The 24568-nt window shown below is 43.5% G+C and overlaps 7 protein-coding genes across 7 annotated transcripts; 4 read left to right on the plus strand and 3 right to left on the minus strand.

The window, feature by feature from the left end:
- Nucleotides 1-197: 197 nt before the first annotated feature.
- ONS95_003556 (uncharacterized protein) lies at nucleotides 198-2592 on the minus strand. The gene is made up of 2 exons (XM_058496870.1): nucleotides 1657-2592; nucleotides 198-1606 (listed from the first exon to the last, which is right to left on the minus strand). Exons 1-2 carry the CDS (start codon nucleotides 1740-1742, stop codon nucleotides 256-258), a joined length of 1437 nt encoding a protein of 478 aa, XP_058352812.1. The 5' UTR covers nucleotides 1743-2592; the 3' UTR covers nucleotides 198-255.
- A 521-nt stretch (nucleotides 2593-3113) lies between these two features.
- ONS95_003557 (uncharacterized protein) lies at nucleotides 3114-5184 on the plus strand (the record flags this gene model as incomplete). Its single annotated transcript, XM_058496871.1, has 2 exons — nucleotides 3114-3179; nucleotides 3235-5184. The coding sequence occupies 2 exons, from the start codon at nucleotides 3114-3116 to the stop codon at nucleotides 5182-5184; spliced, it is 2016 nt and encodes a 671-aa protein (XP_058352813.1).
- A 1038-nt stretch (nucleotides 5185-6222) lies between these two features.
- Nucleotides 6223-7298, plus strand: ONS95_003558 (uncharacterized protein; the record flags this gene model as incomplete). The annotated part of the gene is made up of 2 exons (XM_058496872.1): nucleotides 6223-6268; nucleotides 6385-7298. The coding sequence occupies 2 exons, from the start codon at nucleotides 6223-6225 to the stop codon at nucleotides 7296-7298; spliced, it is 960 nt and encodes a 319-aa protein (XP_058352814.1).
- A 452-nt stretch (nucleotides 7299-7750) lies between these two features.
- On the plus strand, nucleotides 7751-10334 carry ATX1_1 (Cytosolic copper metallochaperone). The gene is made up of 3 exons (XM_058496873.1): nucleotides 7751-8808; nucleotides 8975-10100; nucleotides 10167-10334. The coding sequence occupies exons 1-2, from the start codon at nucleotides 8712-8714 to the stop codon at nucleotides 9139-9141; spliced, it is 264 nt and encodes an 87-aa protein (XP_058352815.1). The 5' UTR covers nucleotides 7751-8711; the 3' UTR covers nucleotides 9142-10100; nucleotides 10167-10334.
- Nucleotides 10335-11853: 1519 nt separating this feature from the next.
- On the plus strand, nucleotides 11854-12279 carry ONS95_003560 (uncharacterized protein; the record flags this gene model as incomplete). Its single annotated transcript, XM_058496874.1, has 1 exon — nucleotides 11854-12279. The coding sequence occupies one exon, from the start codon at nucleotides 11854-11856 to the stop codon at nucleotides 12277-12279; it is 426 nt and encodes a 141-aa protein (XP_058352816.1).
- Nucleotides 12280-12650: 371 nt separating this feature from the next.
- Nucleotides 12651-13877, minus strand: ONS95_003561 (uncharacterized protein; the record flags this gene model as incomplete). The annotated part of the gene is made up of 1 exon (XM_058496875.1): nucleotides 12651-13877. One exon carries the CDS (start codon nucleotides 13875-13877, stop codon nucleotides 12651-12653), a length of 1227 nt encoding a protein of 408 aa, XP_058352817.1.
- Nucleotides 13878-14279: 402 nt separating this feature from the next.
- Nucleotides 14280-15101, minus strand: ONS95_003562 (uncharacterized protein; the record flags this gene model as incomplete). The annotated part of the gene is made up of 4 exons (XM_058496876.1): nucleotides 14280-14498; nucleotides 14547-14843; nucleotides 14899-14958; nucleotides 15009-15101. The coding sequence occupies 4 exons, from the start codon at nucleotides 15099-15101 to the stop codon at nucleotides 14280-14282; spliced, it is 669 nt and encodes a 222-aa protein (XP_058352818.1).
- Nucleotides 15102-24568: the final 9467 nt, after the last annotated feature.

A 24568-nucleotide genomic window follows, 5' to 3' on the forward strand; every position in this document is an offset into this window, starting at 1 on the left:
ATGCGTGAACGTTGCAGCTAAGTTCCCATTACGACAATAGACATTCCGAATAACAGCTTCGAGACAGGATTTCCAACATGCTTCTGTCACGATAAATCACTAGGCGTCGAATTTCAACGGTTGAGCTCACTTTGGTCCTCAACAGGCAATATATGTCACAAAATTAAGGCTGTATCCTGACGCTGTTTATTTCTACTCTAGCAAGCAGTAGTTATATATTGACTGAGAACAGCTAAGGCTTACATGACGTTGTATCTATTCTTCGCAAGAATCATCAGAACCGGTTGGCGCGGCACCAGCAGACGATTTTGTGTAACTAGTGGACATTGACGACTTGCCACCAGCAGGTAGTGAGGGGGGAGCAGCAGGAGCGGACGTTGGCATTGGCTTGGTACCTGCGAACAAGTTCTTGACACCAGCCTGAAGAGCCAGGATATGGCTCCAGTCATGGCTATCCTCACCAGCACTCCAAGCCATCACACCACCGAGCCCCTTCGCCTTGACAATCTGATCAAACTTCTTAGCGATCAACTCGGGAGTATCCCAAGACCAGAAGAGGTTGTTGCTCTTGTCGTAATGGTATTCTCCACCAGCAGCCTGATCAGTTGTGCCGTTCGCCATGGCGTTTTGGAAAAGCTTGGTGATGGATGTGGTAGCGCACTTTCCATACTCCGCCTGGCAGTTCGTGCAATGGGCAGTGGTGGCACCGCAGAATCCAAAAGGACTGCAGCAGTTTCCTGGGGTGCAGTAATGTCCGGCTGCTGCACCACAAGATCCGTCTGGGCTTTCGGTGAGGTTGGCTGATGCAGATGCGTAGTTGGCAGCCTCGAATGTCATGGCCGCACTCTTACCAGTGTCAGCTCCCTGAGCATCCTCAAGAAGAACAGTGGTGCATCCCAACCCATTCTCGCAGGGGAATGCGGGATCGGTGGTGAAGTACTTGGCATAGAATGCAAATCCAAGGTTGGCCTTTGGTGGTGGGAGAGCAAGGACGTTAAGGTAATGCTCCACTGCTGCGAGTGAGCCCTTGATATCAGAGTGGTGCTTGGTGATGCTGTCGCGGCGATTCATCAAGTCGTAGGTCATAACGTTGACAAAGTCAAGGGGCGCCCAAATGCTTGGTGCTTTCTCGGCAGTGTATGCAATCATATCCCTCTCGAGTCCTGGAACAGCGATTGACAGCAGTTTCCGAGGGCCGATAGCGCTTCTGATTGCAGCCAGGAGGAGCGGGAACGTGTTGATCTGATCGACTTTGCCAGAGTTTGGCTTCTGTTTGTAGTCTGCTCCGTTGCCACCGGGATATTCCCAATCGATGTCCACCCCGTCGAAACCCAAAGTGTTGACCATATTGGCGACGTTCTTGGCGAAGTCAGTGCGCGATTCCTCAGTTGCAGCTCCTGCAGAGAAACCGTCTGTATCCGCCCATCCACCAAGCGCAATCATGACCTTGGTGCCGGCGTCAAATCGAGATCTCATTGTGCTGACTGGTTCAAATGGAGTGTAGTTTCCAGCTGGCGAAACAAACAGGGAGGAGTTTGCGAAGGCCATGATGACGGTATCGATTCCAGCTGCAACCTCCCGGCTTGGTAGGTCGGTAAGATGGTATCTGATAAAATGAGTCCCTTGATTGGCTGTTTCGAGCGGGAGAAAACTTACTGGTCGACATACATCACATATCTGGCGCTGGCCAGCTGCAATGCGGACAGCCCCAAGCTGAGGCTAGAAGCAATGGACAGCTTCATGTTGACGGAGAGATGCGAATTACAGACACCGAGAAAATTATTGTTTTATAAGTGAAAGAAGAAGAAATGAGTGCAATTGAGAACAAGTCCCTGAGGAGAGAAGCCAAAAGCCCAAACAAAAACAGGAAATCGTTCAACTTTATACCACGAACAGATTTGAGTGCCGGCGCTTCGGCCTTTGATGATTTGCTTTCTGGAAAAACTTTAATTCGCCTTGATACGCAATCAAACCTTGACGCAAATGAGGTGTTTATGTTCAGGTGTAAATGAAGTCGTATCGCATGGCATTTCCCGGTCTGCATGCTCACTGCCACTCTGGGCAGGAGGTGGATACGGGGGTTCACCCAAGATCCCTGGACCTCGCTGTTCATAGAAAGCGGCCGAGAGGGATGTCAGTAATCATGGTTTAGAACAGGGTGCATACCTCCGTAACAGGAGACGTAGAGTTCGGGCAGTGTACAGTAAGTGGGGAAAGCCGATCATGCCGGCAGACTTTAAACCTTTGTCAGGGGCTTAAGCGAGTCACACGTGTAGGGCCAGCGAGCCTTTTAGGTATATTTGTGCGGTCTATTGACAGGAGTAGTGAGCACATCAACCCAACACGATTCCTATGTTATTAAGTACCTATTGACACCCAATGTTCTCCAGCAGCAGTTGAGGGGTATCACGTGATGCACCATGCTTGCTCTGCATCGGCAGAGCTTCTCGCTTGTGGTTGTTTGTATGAACACTCGTGGTGGCGTTCATCCAACACAAATCTTGCCTGGCTATGTGTCAAATAGCATCTACCTACTCTCCCCCCCCCCGGCTTGAATGTTAAATGTGAACTTTTGCGGGTCGGAGGCCTAGATTTCAAGTACTGAATGGTCAGCGGCCCTGAATACAGCCAGAAGCACGAGCCAGGATCAGGCCTGTTATAATAGCGAGGGTGCCTTTAGAAGGTTCGAGAGACACCTGAGCCTTACTTAAGGCTGATTCTCTACTGAATTATTGGATAGACACCCCTAGTAGCTACCCACACGAGGTCCAGTTTTCTACACATTTAACATTCAAGCCGGGGGGGGGGGGGGGGGGGGGGAGAGTAGAGTTGGTAGTCCACGGCAATTGTGACAGTATGACAGTATGACATCATGCTGCGTAATCGCCCAAGCGCTTACTACTGGTGATAGGCACCTAGCCGCCTCGTATCAGCACACGTTGATCTGGCTTGGGTGAAGCCCCCCAGGGCAAACACAACTTCCTGACACTTTAACATCCGGGGCTATCTTTAAATAATATAGACTTGGAAATTTCTGGGTTAATTCCGCATATCATCTCCCCTACTTCACATCCTGGTTCTCCGTCGTATCCGAGGCTCCATTCACAAGGGTCATGTCCCCACGCTCAGAAACTTTCGATGCTGATTTGGCCTCAGCCCCCCAGCCATCGACAACACAGGTATTCTTTTCCTTGATTATAAAGAAATCATGTAATTAACTTGAGGAATTACCAGCCCTTCCATTATGACCCACTCATGGAACCCAAGAGTGAGATCCGGCTTCTTCGAATCCTCCCGAAGAATTATCTCCCCAAAACGCCAGGAAAAGGCCAGAATCATAGCGACGAGGACTGCATTGCCAGGGGTACTGATGGTTCTGCTGGCTCCATACTGGAGAGTTTGACTTTGACCTATGCGCATACCAATGTAGACATGGGAGCTGCCGAAGTCTATTGCGAAGTATTTCACGTGACCATGGATCAAGCTCCGCCATACCAGGCCCTGTCATACACATGGGGAAGTCCGGTTGACCCTCAACATCCTATCTTTTTGAATGGCCAAACCATCTCCGTGCGAAAAACTCTATGGCTCGCACTGAAGGAATTCCACACCCAGCCGAAACCAGTCATCATATGGATCGATGCACTCTGCATCAATCAAGCAGATGAAGTTGAGCGCAATGAACAGGTTGCGAAGATGAAGACCATCTACGAACAAGCCACACTAGTTGTCCTCTGGCTCGGTCCAAGTTACGAGAACAGTCATCTTGCATTCGACCTCATGCAGGAGATGTACGATTGTCGAGACAATGTGCAACGAATTGCTCATATATTTTCGCACGATGAAACGAGGCAGTCAGTATTGGCACTTTCCGCCCTCTTCAGTCGCGATTATTGGATGCGCATGTGGATTCTTCAGGAACTAGTCAGCGCCAAACATATTTGTTTACAATGCGGCCGTGACACATTGAAAGCAGAAGCTTTTGACGAAACACAAAGACTATTCAGAGCAATGGCAATCGGAGATTCGGGCTTCGAGTGCAATCATTTATTCAATCTGCTGCCTCGCATGGCCACTCTTGGATTGCTGTTGGGATACCGGGGTCTAAATGATATCAGACTGTTCCAAAAAGCATTCGCAGCAAAAGATCTCAGCTTTTTCCAGTGCCTGCGATTTAATTGGATGCGCATAGCTACGGATCCTAGAGACATGATATACGGCGCTGCTGCCCTTGCAAATTCCAGGAGCAAATATCAGATCAACGTCGATTACTCTCTGAGCACAGCGGAAATATACCATGACCTCGCAAAGAAAGAGTTCCAGCATTGCACAACACTAGAGATTCTTACGACGGCTCGATGCGGCTCGAAACTTCCTGGTCTTCCTTCGTGGGTGCCAGACTGGTCACGAGGAAATAGCCATGAATGTTTGTGGGATATCAGTACCCCAAACTACCGCTATTCGGCTGCAGGGTCAAGTATTGGTGATGTCCGGGTCGATGATCTTGGAGATGCCTTGATATTGAAGGGTGTTGTAGTGGGGAAAGTCGAGAGCGTCGGTGAGAGCCCCGCAATGAAGGACATGAATGATCTAGACAATGCGAAGTGTGCATTTTTGAGTTGGTGGGCTCTCCTAGGCACAACTGGTAACCGCGGACCACAGCAACAGGAACGCTTTGGTCGGACCCTGATATGTGACAAACTCGTAGATCGACTCAACCATGGTTGGAAAAGTAGAGAAGATATTTGTAGATCCGTGGTGGGGAGATTTGGCGACTCACTCTTTGACAGCCTGTCGAAAAAGAAGATTGATTCGGAGCTTGCAAGTGCTCGTTCTTGGATGTTGCAACAATATCGAGAAGTCTGCGAATCCCAAGGTTTTAGCTCTGGAGAGGATGCTATGAGACATGTGACCAAATCTTGGATACACAAATCGTCAGCAATTATCAGGGGTCGCCGCTTCTTTCTCGGAACCTCCAACATCATGGGTCTAGCAATTGAAGGCGTTGAAACAGGCGACATTATCTGCGTTCCTCTCGGATGTCCTCAGCCAATGATTTTTCGAAAAGTCGACAACCACTTCGTCGTCATTGGAGAAGCATATGTTGATGGATACATGTACGGAAAGGCTATGGAGATGTTAGAGAATGGGGAGTTAGAGTTGGAGACTTTTGAGCTGCATTGACGCCGTCTGTAGCTAACCGGTCGATTCCATGGCGCTAGGTTTAGAACTTGGACAAAGATTGCGAGGGTGAGTTATAAATATCAAAAATGGTCTCTTGAAGCATTACTGATGAAGCTTTCTGCGAGACATTGCAATCCTAGCGTTGATTTCACCAACAGATCACTTTGATTGCATCTATCAGCTGCCTTACGAGCCAGTACTTCTCTATTGCGTCACGATATGATCACGCTTTGGTATGTGCGGTACCCAGTATAGTTTACCCTATTCTCAATACCGATTATATAACCAGATATTCACCAAATGGATTATGCTGAAAGATGACACTCCCGCGGATGTACCTGCGCCAGGTTAAAGCGGCCACGAAAGTGGCCCTGGGCGAAAGCCACCATTTAATGTCCTCTACGAGCCTCCTTCTCCGAGCCTCCTTTCGTTGGTTCTTGATGTTTCCACTTGACATCCACTCTTTCAATGCTTTTCAAAAAATGTTTCAGATGCTTGTGAAAGCCTGACGACGGAGTATGACTCTAAGCCCCGCGACATTGAGTCGCGCTAGTGGTAAGCGAAACAAATGTAAACAAAAGTCGCTCAATTTCATTGTCCGGTCTACCAGTGTTAATAAAACATCGACTCAGATTGGGTTAATGGTTACTATATCTGAATGAGCTTGGATGTTTCGAGTGGTGCATGCGCACTTCAGAATATGGACGTTGCCTGGGATTCAAGCGTGATAGAAGTCCCCGCATCCCTGTTGTTCTGCACCGGATTCATTCAATAGAAGGGAAAAGAACTAGCGTGCGCCTTTTCGCTTCGGTAAATGCTTTCAAAGACTTTCATACCCCGCCAATCAAGCGTCTTCTCCTTCTTCAGAGCACCTGGGTTCTGTCGTTCTTCGAAGTCGCCCAATGACGTGCGCAAACAGCTTCAGATATCCCACAACAACAACGTTGACATGTCAGCCACCTCAAAGCACTTCAGACGCTTCTAGACATCCCAGGAGGTTTCGAATTAAACACGCAGCGAAGAGCTCGCGTTAAAGAAATGCACTCTTCATATTCACCCGTGCCTCTCGCCCGAGGCATTACTGGTAAGCAGGGAAACCACCCCTCCTCCCAAGCGTTCCAACTCCCAAGCCGGCGCACCACTAGGAAAATACGCAAAACTTACCATGATCAACAATCCCGTTCCTGGACAATGAAATAGTCGCAACGATCCCCTCGCACGGCACAGGTGAGAACCTCACCGACCGACAGCTCCGCCTCATCCTCCGACTTAGCCTGAGAGGCAGATACGAACGGGCCAGCAATCTCTGGGATACCAAAGGTCGAGTGGCGAAACCGCGTAGAGATTTCTATGAAGGGTTGACTTCGGCGGAGCTGGCGGAGGTGGGGTTGCAGCGAGTTAAGGAAGGTGGAGAGCGGAGAGATGTGACTAGTTATAGGGTGCGGAATTTCAAGGTCACGGATGCAGATTGGGTTGCTGGATGGGTCTGGGAGCAGAATGTTAGGGACGGTATTGCTGCTAATGCTGCTGGGGATGGTTATGGAGTTGCTGTTGCGGAGGGTGAGGGTGGACATGGTGGGGTGGATAGCATGGACGTGGAGTTCGTTGAGGGAGCGGAGACGGCGTTGGCGCTTCTAGGCGCTCAACTCAATCTGCCGGTAGAGAAAAATGGAAGAACAAGGGTCCTTGTTGTTTGGTTGCACAGCTTGGACGTGGAAGTTGAGCAAGATGGATTGGAGAGCATCGGCAGCGCAGAATCGGGTGGTGAGGTTGTTGACATGGGGGAGAAAGAGGAAGAGGAAAAGCACGAGGAGTATCACACTAGAGGGCTCCTACTCGACACGGACCAAATTACGGTCGGCAAATTGCTCCACCAAATCGACACGCTCATCATACAAGAATATCCACATGATGCCTGGACATCTTTGAAGCTGTGCAAGGTCATTCTCGGTGCTTGTGATGATGATGATCTCGATGAAGAGCATGAACATCCGGATTCAGAAGTCCCTGAGTGCTTAGAGATATTCGTCGGATACGAGTATGTTGGTGAGAAAATTGCTCGGGCTGCTCGTGATGCTTGGCAGAGAGATTTCTGGAGACAAGCACCCAGATAAATTATGGAAAAGTTTTGGAGAGGTCGTGTACAATATTGGGCTGGGCTTAGGAGTTTTGATATCGGAGTTGGGACTTTGCGCAGTTTAGGCCTATATGATTGACGAGAGCATAAACGAATAAACGAGATAATGTACCAGACAACCCAATCCTCCGAACAGGATTCGTTTTCGATGTGCTGAAATGGTGATATTTCGGAATTTGAACCGCGGTTGATTTCTCCCAATCATTGAGATCTTCTCAGTTCTCCGTTAGGAGATTTTCTTGCTTACCTATCCGATTTTCGAGATACCCTTTTTACTAACGCTATCACCAGTAGGGGCATTTTCAACTGAGCACCATCTCACAAATGCGTTAAGTGATATTCTATTTCAGAGTATGGTTCAAATGTAATTCGTTTTGGTGTGTCAGAGGATAGACCAATTTTATTCTTATCGTATTTCAAAGTGATAATCTGCTTCTTGCTTTTATTGCCAGATGCTCCACCCACTTTACCAAGACTAGCACAACTGTTTATCCTATTTACTTGCACTCAATCATTCTATCTGAGCCCAAAACTGTTCCAAATATGGTTCTGAACGAGGAGGACTAATACTTATCGCATCGTTCCGTCCCGGAACCTTTTTAGAACGGCTCATTCCATCCTGTACCCCATACACATAACACACCAAAACACAAATACAAACACTCCTCCAAAAGGACCTTGTGATACGATAGGTACCTAGCAACAAGTGGAAAGCCTAAACACGTGACCATCTCATTCCCCTGCTTTACCTACCTAGGTTCCCTTCCATTGGGAACAAATCAACCATAGCACTTTCAATGCCCCTGCAAAACTCCCTCAAAACCCGCTCACCTAAACAAGATCATTAAATCCCCCCTAATATATCCTAAGACATAAGCCATTCTTTAATGTATCCATCCCGTCTCAAAACAAGCAAAAAAAAACATGCTCATCTTCATATCAGATGAGCAAGTTTCACCACGCGGCAGAGTTCCAGACAGACGCGGGAGGCTGAAGCACCACCCACCCTGCCACCCCAACCGAGGCCGTTCCACACTAGCGGCCGTGCGCTCCCGTTCCTGATAACGCCCTGACGCCTTCAGTGCTAAGCGTGGTGTATTTCTAATCGGCGCAACGTCACCTCACCTCACCTTATATCAGGACAGCTTGCCGTACGTACAACAGAGTGATACACATACGCATATCGATACAAATACCCGGCTCTACCTCTCTCTTTCACGTACCTCTTACTCTCTGCCATTTCTCAATCATAAACCAGACAAACAGACAAACCAGCAAGAAAGAAGGAACAAAAGAAGTTTAAACCACAATACCCCGCCATATCGGAAACCTCCAATAGCAACGTCAGTCAGGATCGGGACAAAATAGAGACAGATCAGGAAAATCAAAAATGTCGGCAGAACAAGACCATACCTATAAATTCAACGTCAGCATGAGCTGTGGTGGGTGCTCGGGAGCTGTTAACAGAGTATTGGGGAAGTTGGAAGGTATGTTATTTGATATTTTCTCTCTTTCGTCTTTCTCTATCCTCCCTGCAGCCTCTCTACCCACAATTCCAACCCTCCCCTCCCCTCCTTACTGCCTATCATCTCCCTCCCCATTATCTTCCATTCCACTTCTCCCAACCAGCTAACGCCCCGTCCCCCTTCCTAGGCGTAAAATCCTACGACGTCTCCCTCGACACACAAACCGCCACTGTCGTCACTGAGCCCTCTCTCTCCTACGATAAAGTCCTTGCTACGATTGCGAAGACGGGGAAGAAGGTTAATACTGGGGAGGCGGATGGTGAGAGTAGGAGTGTGGAGGTTGTTGCTGCTTAGATTTTGATTTGGTTTGCGCTTCAGCGAGGGGAGGGTAGAGATTGCCTGATGGTTGGGGAGACGGAATAGGAGGGGTTAGGGGTGAGGAGAGGATGAATGAGATAAGGGAGATAGGAGGGATGAGGAGAGGGAGGGAAGGGCGTTTGGGATGGGAATATGAGATATGAAATATGAAATGGAAATGAATACCTACTCGATGCGTTTTGCGTGGCTTACGAACTTGCGTCGATTTTGCTTGTGGTGGATGAGGGGCACAAGGGAGAGAGAGCAGGACTTGTTAAGTTGGAGCACTGGAATTCAATGAACTGAATGGACTAGCTTGCGTTCTTGGTTTTCTAGGAGGGCTTCCGACTTGTGAAGTAATACCTTTCTCCCATTAATAGTTTGTTTGGCTATATTATCCAATGAGAAGTAAATCTCTCTACTCCTCTCTCTCTTTATACTTCATCCACTTCAGCTCTGTTTATTATTTCCACCCACAATTCAAGCATGGTAGTCTCAAACAAGGAAAAACGACACAGTCCCTCCCCTCCTTTCAAATATATTCTAAAGCATTTCATTCCCTATAGCTATTGGGAAGGGATATCTGCTACCAGTCAGTCAACCTCAGATAAGGTAATACAAAAATACAAGATTGGCGCGAGCCAAGAAGAGGAACTGGAGATGAGATGGGAAGGACGGAGAGTACGGGAAGGGGTGGAACTTGGTTACTAACGAACTGGGCTGCAAAAGTCCGTGTACATGGAAGTCATAAATTCCGCAAATCAGTCCCGTGGTTTCTAACTAACTTAGGTTTGGCAACAGCTGTAGCCCGCACGCGGATCGGATGGACCGGCTCAAGTCTAGCGTAGACCGCACAAAAGAACCCAATCGATGATTTATTCCTTCCAAACCTTAAATCCTTGGAAAAGGTAAATTGAATGCATATAATTCCACTGCCAACACCATTTATCAATCAAGTGAGTCGGCTACCAAGAACTTCTTTCCATTCCTTGAAAGTTTCCCCTTGCTGACTGATTTGGTAGAAGTCTTGATCCGATTCCAAATCCGTATGATTGAAGTTATGGCCAACATCACATCGACAACCAATACACCCGTTACTTCTACCTGTGTGCCATGCATTGGGAAACGCCCTAGACATTCCATCAGCGACGAGGACGTTGCAGCAATTATCGTCGGTCTAGTTACGCTGGCTATCATAACCTTTCTCCTGGGGGCAATGACCATAGCGATTCACCACAACAGAAGATGCCGGGAGGTTGGCTGTAGGAGATATTATGGCGAGAGGGTGAAAATTGACAAAGTGGAGGTGATTGACGGCGTATCGTTGAAAAATATCGCCGACGCATGTTCAACATCGAAGAATGCAGAACAGACTTGAGTCTCGATTTGGAATTCATCGGAATTTGTTGCCATATCCAGAATTATCAGGTGTTTTGACGCCTTGGCAGACTTTAATTAAAGTAGCTGATAAGCACTTTTGCTGAGCATAAACTTCTTCCGTGTCAGACAGGGCTACTCCGAAAAGAAACTTCTGGGCGAATCAATGGAGGTTACAGGTAGGTTTTGTGAGAGATGTCATAGAATAGGTACGAATAGTATCGCTCACTCGAATGCGTGCTGATTATGTATGGACGAGGTATGCCATGTATTCCTCTAAGCTCGGGTTCAACAATCATGTATCTATCCCAAAAGGTATAGTAGAAGAATCTCCAACCCGCCTGAGTAAAATTGTCGTGTTTATATGTCGTTAAAGAGTATTGGGAGAGAGAAACTGAAACTTGTTGAGATTAAGCGACGCTGGCCAAGACCCTGGTCGATATCCGACAAGGCCTCGTTACTTCCTCTTCAGCAAATGCTCGGTGTGTTCTAGAACACCCAGAATCCTCCACTCACGAATTCCCAGCCACAAAGGCAGAATCGGTTTAGATTTCAACCTGTCCAAGGAGCTGTACTTGCGCATCTTCAAATTTTCTCCTGCTGTATTTTCAGAGTTGTGTATTTCATCATACAATGATATCAATTTTTGAGCATAGTCGCGCTTCTTTCCACATTAAACAAAAGCCCATTGTAACTCATGATGAGCTTTCCCCATAGGCCAGCAAGTGCTTGCAGCAATTCACATTCGCTTAGGCTGAGTTTTCACGCAGTTTTGTGGAAGTGTTTCCATGATTGTGAGGTTGACGATATGTTATCTACAGGCGGCAATTTGCGTCTATGATAGAATCTTTGGAATAACTAAGCGTCTTCGAGACGCGTCTAGATGGCGTGTAATAGTGACCGTGCTCCAAAGTCTACGCTTCTGTTGGGCACGATGAATAGTATGTCCATCAGACACATTGTTCTATCACTGCTGCCGTTGAATAATCGACAATAATAAATCCCTTTCAAAACATTCGCACCCTCTATAACCATGGCTGACTTAATGAAATATGCCATTATCGCTTTTGTCGTTACCATCCTGTTCTCCGTCGCGAGCTTCGGGCTCAATCTTCTTGCAGCCATCTGAACTGACTCGACGGCATCGGTGACCTTTGGGGTCAACACTTTCGCTGTGAGACCAATTGTCGCAAATTGAAGATTTAAAACTAACCATGGGCTAAAAAGGCATGGGCTGGAATCATTTGGTCACTCGCTCGGCTGATAGATTACCTATCGAACTGGCGTGACTATCGAAATGCCCCCCAACTGCCGCCTCCTCTTCTCAAGCGCATGGCTTTCGACTTTGCCCTCGTCATCGTAGACAGTGTTAGCCTCGGTTTGGCATGGAAATCTCTTGATATACCCCCTGTTCCCTCCGTCGATCCCAAATACAAAGCCTATTGGGGCATGAGCCTCGCGTCTGCCGTTTTGGATTTTTTGTTGGTGGGGTTTGGGTTTATTATGCTATTCATAGACTGGCAAGACTGGTTGGAATCAAGGGAGATACAGAGATCAGGTGGGGAAGTGGTTGGGGGTGATGCAAGAGACCTGGAAAGGGAAGCTGCGGCTGGTGGTCTGGGAGATGCTGTTCCGATGGAACCTATTCGGCGTGTAGAACCTGGTCACTTGTTAGACCCTATTAATGTCGGCGATATCCGTATTGACATCGAAGGAGTTCCACGACTATCGGATGAGGAGTTGTCAGGGGAGAGATAGTAGGCCGAGCCTGCCCCAGAAGGAAGAGTGGGACTAAGTAATTAACAACTCAATATTTATCCTCCTCTCTGTAAGTCTCTAGTACGACGTTAATAATCCGCTAATAAGTATTAACATGCCTAAGTATTACCGCATAGAGGATAAAGAGAGAATTAAAAAGGAGATACCTATTATACTCTTTTAGGAAGCAGCTTTAGGGGCGAAGAAGAGGTATAATATAGCAGGGATAGGAAAGGGGTGGAAAGAGAGTTAGATCAGTGATAGATTATTAGAGATTGTAAAGGGTGAGCCAAAGGACAAAGAGTGACTTTCATTCCCCTCGCGAATCCCTATCCTCTAGTAACTAGGAGTTCCCCCAGAATCATTTGATGTTATACACGTAGTACAAAAACAGAGGTTTTGTCCTCCAGGAGGCGTTTCATGACACACATATGGCCGTTATAGGCGCACATGTGCAATGTTGAATAGTTCGATTTCATTTGCCCCTTCGACGAGAGCATCCAATATGCCTCAGACCAGTTCTGGAATCGCTGAGAGTTGGTCCTATACATGTCCAGAACCTTCCCAAAAAGCTCATCGTCCATCAGTTCTTCAGATTCTCTAACGTGCGAGGCCCAATTCAACACAGCATACTTCAGCAGTGGGTGATTATCTGTCTCCTGAATTGACTCTGCGGAGACGTGGTCTGCAACATTATCAAGCGCGAGGTATGTGACACAACCTTTAGCCAGTTCCAAATGGCAGCTATGAAGCTGCATAGCATATTTGGATTCCGATTCTGGGAGCAACAAATGCTTTCTTGCAGTCTCATGAATGAGCCGAACCTGCTGAATCCCGTCAAGACCTCGGACTAGTCTCAGGAAAGACCCATATATAGTTTCAAAGAAGCTGCTGCTGCTCAAGGCTTTGCTCTCTGCGTCTTCGATCGTACTCACATTGTCTTCCCGTGCGAAGAATATGCTCAAGTCCCGAACAGTCAAAAATCCATGTGCTCCGACAACAAATTGAAGCAGACGCTTGATTCTGGGGGGTAACGGATTTGCCGTTCCAGTATGATGATCGGGTCCAGAAAGTTGCTCTAAAAGCTTTTCGTAGGTTTCTTCAAGCTTAACTGGAATGGCATCCACAGCTGCATCCCAAGTCCCTTCGCGGTAGTCCACGTCAGTCTCTATGGACTTGAGGGTGAGCTTCACCCAAATAAAAGACCTAGACGCCTTGGCGCAGAGCTGTGATTCGAGATTACTCTTGTCGATCTCCTGAATATGCAATTTAGCAACCTCTTCGTGGATATACGCATTGATGTCCGCTTCTATTGCGGCCTCATCCTCCAGAACAATGCGGCTTATTGCAGTGATGTCGATGTTCGACGAATGGGAAACTTGGCGCCAGGTCTCTGGGCGACTGGTGAAGAGAACGCGAAATGAGAGCCTGTTCTTGGATATGCCGTTCAGATTGCGCAGAAGAATGACAATGGCGTTGAAAAATCCATTTGCGTTGCCGATCTCATTACACTCGTCCAGTGCATCGATGACCCAGATCACTTCACCTCCTTTAGCATCCTCGCAGATCCTCATCCACAATGAGAACATGGAGTCCATGTCACAACCCAGTCATCTAGTCGCTGGTGCTCAATTGCGCTGTAGCATAGATCGTCGTTTCCCAAGAGGGCTTGTGTGATGACTCGTCCAAGGAAATCAAGCATGCTCGACTTCCCTTCCGTAAAAGCAAAGTCGCAAACAAGTGCATTCGATCTTTTCAGCTCCTTAACCAGAAATTCCGAGAGAACACTCTTGCCGGAGCCAGGGCCGCCAGTGATCCAAAGCAGGCTAGAATGAAGTGGTTTGGAGCGCCACTCGGAGTACACTGGATGTTCTAAAATCCATTGGCAGGTTCCTTCCGCGGGATCAGCCGACGGTGTGCTCAAATCAGCAAGGACATTGCCACACAGCCTGGAAAGCAGTACTTTCTGCTGTTCCTTAACTTAATCATCGCATCGTCAATCAGCTTTCTCCAGATTTACGAGAAATGGTCTTGGTAAACTTACATGCTCGTGTGCCTCCTTCACGGATAGCTTTGATCATATCTCTGATTGGCTTCCATACGGCCGTGAATGCGGCATCATCTGCGCTCGCGAACCGACACATTGAACGATGGTTAGCATTCAAAGCGATAGGTATTTCGTTAGGTAATCCCATGAGAGCAGAGGACCGTTCCACAACCTAGCATCGGTTAGATTGATGGACCAGTAGAGCCGGGGGATCACTCACGAGGGATTTAAGTTCTGGCTGGACAAGCAATTCGTAAAAGCTCAGAATATGTTGTAAGTGGGCTGCACGCTCAGGGAAATCATTGTTGATTTGCGTCAGGGTACTGGACCTCTCTTTCAGATCTTTGTACAGATCCGTGTCAGGGCCCATGCGAGTCGTGCTGAGAACAGACTGAACCATCGCTGCCCACTTCGCTGCATCGGCCCCACGATGAGGAGTGCCCATGAAGACCAAACCTTTCGTGTGCTCCAAGATATTGGAGAAAGCGCAAGATCTGGCATGTGCAGTGATGAGAGCCTGTGGAAACGTAAGCTTCTATACGATCAAGTAACGATTTTTCCGTGGTAACAACCTTCTTAATGATCAGACCCCCTAAACTATGGCCCAGGAATATGATAGGGCGGTGTTGTTTCTGCCGAGCTTAGCTAACGTTGAGTATCAGATGATGTTCAAAGGACTTACCCGATAACTCTCGTTTCTATGGTTCTTGACAGCTTGCAGAAGTTGGAGAGCGAAGTCTTCTAGTTGATTTGTCCATCCTGGGCTGCTGATCATGGAGTTATAACCAAACGACAAAACTTGGACATTAGGGAGCCGGTGTCCAAGAAAGTCGCGAAGCCAAATTTGACCATCTTGCTCTCATGTCCTCTCGTAGTCGCCTTGTAACCCATGTACTGCGATGATGCTACTGTGAAATCGTCAGTGAAAAGGAAAGCAGACGATAGTAGTCGGCATTATTACTCAATCATGCCTGGGCCATCTTGGTCTGTCGAGGGCCAAAACAGAACCCCCTCTCTGCCTCTTGCAAGACGTGCATGTGCGCGGTGACTTTGGAACTATTCCGTGACGTCAGTTCATGCTTCTTCATAGCATCAAACCGAAGTAAGCTCACCTCGCCTTGTACTCAGTCTGATTCGCTTGACCTTGAGCTCCTGCGGAATAAAGAAAGAAAGTTTCGAGGTCGCTTATCGCTAGGGGAAGATGGTTCACTGCTGTCGGCCATCACACCTAGCTGTACATCAAATGGCGGGTCGTCGTGGTCTCAAGCAAGGTTTTACTCGGTCGCCAACTTACTACATAGGCGGGGTGGCATCTTTATTACGGCTCGACAGCTTCAGAGCCGCAAGTAGGCTTTGGACACAGGCTGGGCCACGAGAAGTCCTACGTCTGGCGCACGGCATGCTCGTGGTCGCACAGAGCTCGCCAGGGCGGACTTCCCGACCTCTAGTGCATCAGTCACAACCAATAGATTCAAGGAACTGAGTCGCGAGGCTTGAAAGGCATAAATACATGATCAAGGGTTGTAAATTTAGCTGTGGGGTGGAGCGTCCTTGGCTGCGGGTGGCAGCGCTGGAGTCAGCCTTCCCTCCAGTTTGGTGGTTAAAAGCATCATGTCGCAGGGGAGAAGCTGCAACTAATGTAGTCGATAGTTGAACGGTCGTTTAACGACGTCGTTTTGAGGCTTTTAAATAAACTAACGTTTCTATACTTAATAACGAACTACTGTTCGTTCTATAAGTATATAAACTAACAGAACAAGGTCGTTACTAAGAACGAACAGATAAACTTACCTATAAATCTGCCTTTACTATATCTCTAGTTACTTTCTTTACCTCTAGCCTCTTTAAAAGAGTATTCTGTATAACCTCTGTATTTTTAGCTTTAATTTCCTACTTAATTAAACTAGTCTACGACTTTAAACACTCTAGATATTTAATTATATATATACCTATCTTATTCTAACGATCTAAAAAAGTAATTTTTACTATAAAAAACACGCGTTTTAGATCACTAGATATAGCTAAAATTAAGAGTATATTAAGAGCTATTTTAGAGAGGTTTAAAAAGGCCTTTTATTACGTAAGCTTAAGCTACTACTTAATAGTGTTATTATAGCTATAAACACACTCTGTCTTATAATATTAGTTATATTTATCTATAACAAGAGTTAGCGTTATGATTTAACGTAACTAAAGCTCGAACTTATTAGTTATAGTTATAAAAAGTATCAGAGAAGTTAGAATAGTCGATTTTAGCTTATATTTATTATCTTAAAGCTTCTAAACAGCTGCTTTTACTATCTCTTACTAAGAGAGCCTCTAGAATTACTTAATATACGACTATTTATATACGAGATTTAATAAGAGAGTTATAGCGTAAGCTAAAGATTTATCACTTTTACTATAGTATTTATTTATTTTCTACTATCTTAAATTAACTATTATAGATATTTTAATATTATCTTAAAACTTTTCTTAGCTTTCTTAAAGTAAGCAAATATAAAATCTATTAAAAAGAGAACTTAATTAAGAGAAGCTTTATAACTTTTAAAAGACTTAGTAGATAATTTAAGGACTTTTAAAAAGCTCTTAATCTCACCTAAAATCCTCTAATCTTTAGTATTTAAGTGATCTAGTTTAATTTTTATTGTCATGAACCAGGCTCAGTCTTGGTACAAGTCACGGGTTAGCACTATAATACTGATGGTACTACTAAGTGGATAGCACCAGTCGGTGTTTAGTACTAAAGGGTTGATGGTACTATTGAGAGAATAGTACTAAATAAGAGAATAATACGAATTAGCGAGTAGTACTATACTCTACGCTTATTATCATAATAATAGTTATATTAATCACAGTGGATATAGGTCACGTGATGTGCTAGCTTACTAGACGGGCTTACGAGCTTACGCGCCCTGCAAGATATCTTGCACGGCTTACATAGGAAGTCGGAAGTTCTATATAATAAGTAGGTAGTTTCCTAGATAGTAGAGCTTTATGCTCAAATTAAATAGCAAGTTTATACCTAGTTTACTACTACTTATAACGTCTTAATTCCTATTGAGAATTAAGCGTCTTGTTACCTTACTTTATAGCTGATACTAACTGATGAGTCTATACTCATGATACTAACCGAGTTAGAAACGTTACACTTTAAGTACCTCACTTGAAGTATTATCAGTAAGATACAATAGCCCCTAAGGAAGGATCTGTCGTGAGAGAAAACTCCTAGACTAGTAAGAAGGAAGATAAGGTTACTCTACCCCGAGTTAACCTACCGGATACCTTCTATAGTCAACGATCTAAGCTAGGATAGTTCGTACTCTAGTACTAGATATACCTAGCCTTCAACAGAGACAAGTTTAAGGCCGAATCCCTTAAGGTCTTATAGATCGCCTTGTTCCTCCGTGATACTATAGCACACTAGATCGAACTAGCTCTTAGCGACTACCTTCTTAACTGATATATAACCGGAGCGTGCTCTACTACTATAACCGAGAAGAGTCGCGTTATCTTCCGCACTATCGTAGGATTTACTACAGCTATTAAGGGAGTCTTCGGAGACCTTAATAAGAAAGAATAGTCTAAGAAACACCTACTTAGTATCCGCTAATAAGGATCTGTTCACGAATATACTGCTAAGTTCTACTATTACTCTATGCGACTGGACTGGACGGATAGTGGTTTAAAAGCCTAGTACTATAAGGGCCTAAAAGACTATATTAAAGATGAACTCTCCAGGGCCGATAAACCCGATAGCCTGGAGGAAATAATTAAAACAGCTATAATTATTAACGAACGGATCCAGGAACGATAGAAGGAAAAAAGAGAGTATTTTGCCCCTACTTAATACAAGAAGCCTTAGTTCCCGGAATAACATAGGAAGAGAGAAGGAAACTTCTAACCCTACCCTAATAATAAACGGAGTTATTATAACCCGATGGAAATAGATAGGGCCGAGAGAGGAGGTAAGGGCTAAGCTAAGAAGCAGAAACAACGAGAGAAGGGCTTGTGCTATACCTATAGTAAGGCCGGCTACCTCGCTAGGGACTGCTCTTAGAATAAGAACAGAGGGAAAGCTCCTCCTAAAGATAAACGATAATTCACTTTAGCTGAATAAAAAACCGAGTACTACGAAGCGGTAGTACTCGAATAAGTTAGTAAGGATAATAGTTAGGAGGAAGTCCTAACCGAATCCCTTGAAAACTAGTAAATCAGTAATATAGAATCCCTAGATACCTAATAAGAAAGCCAGGTGACTAATAATCACTAGGTAGACCGGCTACCTAGTATCAACGAAAATTAGGCCCTCCGCTCTTATAATAGAGAACGACGAGTCTGGATACACGTAAGAGATAAGCTAGACCTAGCGGAAAAGCGAAGAACTCATGATACCCTAGAGCAAGGCCTTAGTTACGTCGTTATCTATTAAGACGCCGAGATCATCGTATTCTAAGAGAACACTAAGTATATAAACTAACGATCTAAAAGATACATGGCTAGCCTTATAGAAGAACCCGAGCCTCGGGAATATAGCTAGCTAGACGACTATCTAGAAGTTAAAGATACATAGGTCGTGACCGTAATAGCTAGCGGAAAACGGTATTAGAAGTGAAGATAGTAAGTATAGGAACCCTTCTGATTCTAGAGGATAAGAGAGGAACCTATACAGAGCTAGGTCAACCTTAAGGAGGATATCCTGTATACCCTTATTAGTTATAACTAAAGCTTAAGGAAGTAGATAGACGAGATAATAGGAGAAATCGTCGAGGAATAAAGGGATTTACCCGAAAAACCGCAGGAGTACCCCGATTACCTCGATTACCCTGAACTCGCTGCTACTAGAGAGATAGACTAACTAGTAGTCTAAGTAGAGCTGAATGGGAATATAGCTAAGGCCCTGATCGACTTAGGAGCTATGGGAAGGTTTATTTACCTACGACTGGTGGAACAACTGAATATACCTATTATACGTAACCCACGCCTTTATAGACTCACCCTATTAGATAGGAAAAACGCAGGGGTTAACAGGTAGGTGCGAGATAAAACGGCGAGTATCGAAATAAAGATACCTAATAATTATATAAAGTACTTATCGTTTAACGTTATCCTAGTTAGACGATATAATATCGTCCTCGGAACTATATAGATAAATAGCTATAACCCTAGTATCGACTAGAAAGTAAGAACGCTTACTTTTAATAGATATAACTATCGCTGCAGTTAATTATCCGGTGAAAGGGAGGCTAGCGCCGCCTCTTTAAGGATAACGCTGATTAACTCTATACGAAAGAGTCCGATTCCTAGCTAAAAGGAATCTAAAGGTTATCCCAGATAGGAGGATAACGTATAAGAATAGCTACTTATACTCTATAGGAAGTACGTAAAGATATTCGAGGATCTACAGGATATGAGAGTATTACCTAAATATTAACCCTAGGACTACGAGATCAACTTCAAAGAAGGGTTTATACCTATTATAGAGAAGCTTTACTACTATAATTACGCTACTACGAGGACGCTTAAGGAATAGCGGGAATAAGAAGTGAAGAAAAGATGGATTCGGAAGTCTAAATCACTATACACGATTAATATATTAGTCGCTAAGAAAGTAGGAGATCCTAAGGGAAGACTTTATAGCGACTATCACATGATTAATAACGGGACGATAAGGGATGTGTATCTTTTACTTAATACTTAGTACCTGCGGGATAAGCTAGCTAGAGTAATAGTATATACTAAATTAGACTAATATAACACGTTTAATTTAATCTGAATTAAAAGAGGGCACGAATGGAAGACGGCTTTTATCCTACCCTCAGGCTTGTAGGAACATATGATAATACTATTCGGACTTACAAATACACCGGCTATATACTAAAGGCAGAATAACGAAATTCTGAAGGACTTCATCGGAAAATTCGTAATATACTACTTGGACGATATCCTGGTCTACTCGAGAACTATCGAGGAATACTAAGGACATGTCTTATAAGTCATGGAAGCCTTATATAAGGTAGATTCTAGACTGAAACTATCAAAGTATGAATTCTCGGTTAAGCAGGTCACTTTCCTGGGATATATTATAAACTTAGGACAGATAAGTATTAACCTAGAAAAGGTTAGAGCAGTGAAAGAGTGGGAGTCACCTAAGAATGTTAAGGATATGTAATCCTAACTGGGATTTGCTAATTTTTATTAATAGTTCATCTGAAACTACTCTAAAATCGCTGAACCGCTTACTAACCTAACTAGGAAGGGTGTCTCTTTCACCTGGACTAGCTAGTGCGAGGAAGCCTTCCAACGAATTAAGAAGGAATTCACTAAGGAACTAATCCTTTATAGTTTCGATAAGGAAAGGGAAAGTATAATCGAAACCGACGCTTCGGATACCTGTACTAGTACAGCTTACCTACAGCGAGACGAGGAAGGCCGACTATACTTAGTCGCCTACTATTCCGAAAAAATATCCCTAGCTGAATAAAATTATAACATATACGAGAAGGAGCTTATAGCTATTGTTAAAGTATATAAACATTAGAAGATCTATCTACAAGGAGCCAAGTATCTAATTATCGTCTATACTAACTATATAAATCTTTAAATCTTCATAACTACTAAGGTCTTAGATAATTAATAGTTAGCTAGGTAAGCTGAGGAACTTGCCTCTTTTGATCTTATAATTAAGTACGTACAAGGAAAAGATAACGCTAGAGCCGACGCCCTGAGTAGGCTACTAGAGTACGAAGGAGATAAGATTTATAATAAAACCGCCTTGCTTAAGGAATTGGATAATAGGGACTTAGTCCCCTATATCTAAGAAGTAGCGGCCTTAGAACTCAAGGGACCCTGGGTAGAAACACTGAAAAAAGCTCAGGAGCTCGAAAGGTCTCTTCTAAAGACTAATAACTATACTATAGTTGAGAAAGGATACGTGTGAGTAAATAGGAAGCTATAGCTCTCGCTTAGCTTAACTAAGGAATATGTTTAGGAATAATATAGATTACCTGTACACGGATATTAAGGGGTACGAAGAACGTACTTAAGGATTTCGTGATACTACTAGGGCGAGGGACTTCGCGTAGTAGTTAAGGAGGTAGTTAGAAATTATGATACCTGTATTAGGAATAAGCTAACTAGGCATGTACCTTATAGGCAGATAATCATAGTACCTATACTACTATAACCTTGGAAATCGATATTATGGGATTTTATTAGACTATTACCTATATCTAAAGACCCGGCTATAGGAGTTAGCTATAATATAATACTGGTTATCATAGAGAGACTTACTAAATATATGAACCTAGTACTAGTTAAATCAACGCTCACGGCTAAGGACTTAGCGCAGGTATACCTTAAAGAAGTAGTCTCTAAGCGTAGAGTACTAGAAGAAATAGTGTCCGACCGGGATAAGCTGTTTATATCTAAATTCTGGAAGGTATTAACGAGTTTCCTCGGAACTAAACGAAAACTTTTAATAGTATTTTACCCTCAGATAAATAGAGGAAATAAACAGATAAACTAAGTCGTTAAAGTATACTTGCGATACTATATTAATTACTAATAAGATAACTAGGTAGGATTACTGCCACTTGCAGAGTTCGCCTACAATAGCTCGATTACAGAAACAACTAACGTAACACTATTCTTCGCTAACTACAGTTACGAACCTGTTATATATAGAGAACCTAACCTAACGGTTAAGGATAATAATACAGCTCGCATCCAGGTCTAGAAGATTTAGGACCTATATAAGGAATTATCCTAGGAACTCTAGTTTATAGTAGAAAGAAACGTATACTACTATAATAAAACGCGTAGCTAGGAGCTAACGCTACAGGAGGGGGATAGGGTTTATCTTTTACGGAAAAATATCAACACGTAGCAGCTAAGTGATAAATTGGACTATAAGAAATTAGGACTGTTCAAGATTAAGTAAGTTAAAGGACCTTTGAATTACGAACTCTAACTGCTGAACACGATGAAGAAGGTATTCCTAGTATTCTATATATCCTTATTAGAAAAAGTACTACTAGGCGCACTACTAGCCCTAAAAATAATCGTAGAACTTATTAATCCGCTTAAAGAATACGAAGTAGAGGAACTGCTAGATTATTAGTATAAGTATAGTATTATTAAATACCTAGTAAAATAGAAGGATTACCTATAATCCGAGAACACTTAGGAACCTAGGTTAAACTTTCGCTACCTAAAGCTACTTGCCAGTTTCTATTAACGAAACCCAGGTCTACCTAGAGCGGGTCCTTAGGGTCGAAGGGAAGGCCGACTATCGGGTCGTAAGAGGGGTCGATATCGCCGGAACTAGGACGTTCCGCGCTTGCTAACTTAGCACTTTCCTATATCTCCTCCGCCTTCCGCTTCTCCTTAGCTTCCTTTTCTAACGCTTTGAGAGCGTTGAGCTCTTCTATTAAGTTTAGCCCGGCAGTAATTATCTTCTGCCGCCTTTTGTAGAGGAAACGTTTCTATTTCTTTAAACGAAGGATTTTTACTATCGCCTCCTCTTCCTTGGTATCTAACTTCTTGATCTAGGAGTCAAGGGACTCCTAATCTAACGCTATCGGTATACGGTTTATAGTACGTATATTGTATATCTTATTTAGACGGGTATATTGACTACACTGAGTTAGTTTGGGATCGCGGGGCGATACATAGTCTTTACAATTCGTATTTTCATATCTAGTATAAGGTACTATGATTTTTCCACTTAATTCAATCTGTCGCCTAAGCGTAATATGATCGACTCTTTTGGTTAAGTGTTTAGGTAGCATGATAAAAGAAGAAGACGGCCGTGGGCAGTTGTTAATATTTCCTTAGGCATACTTAAGCGTGAGGACACGCTAAGCTGAAAAGGGGATAGTGTCACGAACTAGGCTCAGTCTTAGTATAAGTCACGGGTTGGCACTATAATACTAATGGTACTACTAAGTGGATAGCACTAGTCGGTGTTTGGTACCAAAGGGTTAATAGTACTATTAAGAGAATAGTACTAAACAAGAGAATAGTACGAATTAGCGAGTAGTACTATACTCTACGCTCATTGTTATAATAATAGTTATATTAATCACAGTGGACATAGGTCACGTGATGTGCTAGCTTACTAGATAAGCTTACAGGCTTGCGCGCCTTATAAGATATCTTATATAGCTTACATAGGAAGTTAGAAGTTCTATATAACAAGTAGGTAGTTTCCTAGATAGTAGAGCTTCGTGCTTAAATCAAATAGTAAGTTTACACTTAGTTTACCACTGCTTATAACGTCTCAATTCCTATTAAGAATCGAGCGTCTTGTTACCTTACTTCATAGCTGATACCAACCGACGAGTCTGTACTCACGACACCGACCGAGTTAGAAACGTTACATTTATCTCTTTATAGCTTATAAAATATTCTTTAATTACCTCTTATAATAATAGAGTAACCTTAAGTATTATAAACTAAGAATTTTATCGTATAGAGTTATCTCTATAAAAGTAACGATTTCTAGATAAAGTAAGGAACTTTTAAAGCTATAAGGTGCTATATTATATAAAAACAATAAAATTATAAAGCTTCTTAAGAGGTTTTTTTAACACTATTCCCTTATCTCTTCTATAGTTTATTACAGCTATTAGTTTATTATTATTTCATCCTCTACAGATTCGATTATTTTATCGTTAGTAATAAAGAGGAAGGCTTTTATAGAGAGGTTAATAATATAGCTAGTATAACGTAATCTATATATAATAAAGTCGTATTAAATACTAAAGAACTTATAGAAATCTTACTTAAATTATTAGTAAAAGCTATAAAGAAAGTAGTAAACTTACTAAAAGTAAGGTACTTTATTATAACGTTGTTATCTGTTATGTTATCTATTATAAAATACCCTAATTTCCTCTGAACCTCTTATTCCTTAATTACCTCTATTACTATAAAAGCTAGGTTCTCTCTTATCTTATTACTAGAGACCTCTCTTATTTTTACTTTTCTATTAGTTCTAACGTAATAAAAGATAATCGTAAGTATAAGGAGGTTATTTATTAAAGTCTATATATTATAAGAGACGTACATCTTTAAGAGCGCGTTTTTAATATTATTTCTAACCTTACTCTTATAAGCCTTGAATTATTATTTTACTTATATACTAATTATAAAGTAAGAGCGTAGTAACTAGTATATAATATTAGAGTTAAGGTATTTAAGGAGTTCGCGGAATTTTAGTCTTTTAACTAGCTATAA

This window comes from Cadophora gregata (genome assembly GCF_030347475.1).
Source record: "Cadophora gregata isolate MNR1 chromosome Unknown scaffold_13, whole genome shotgun sequence".
NCBI lineage: Eukaryota > Fungi > Ascomycota > Leotiomycetes > Helotiales > Ploettnerulaceae > Cadophora > Cadophora gregata.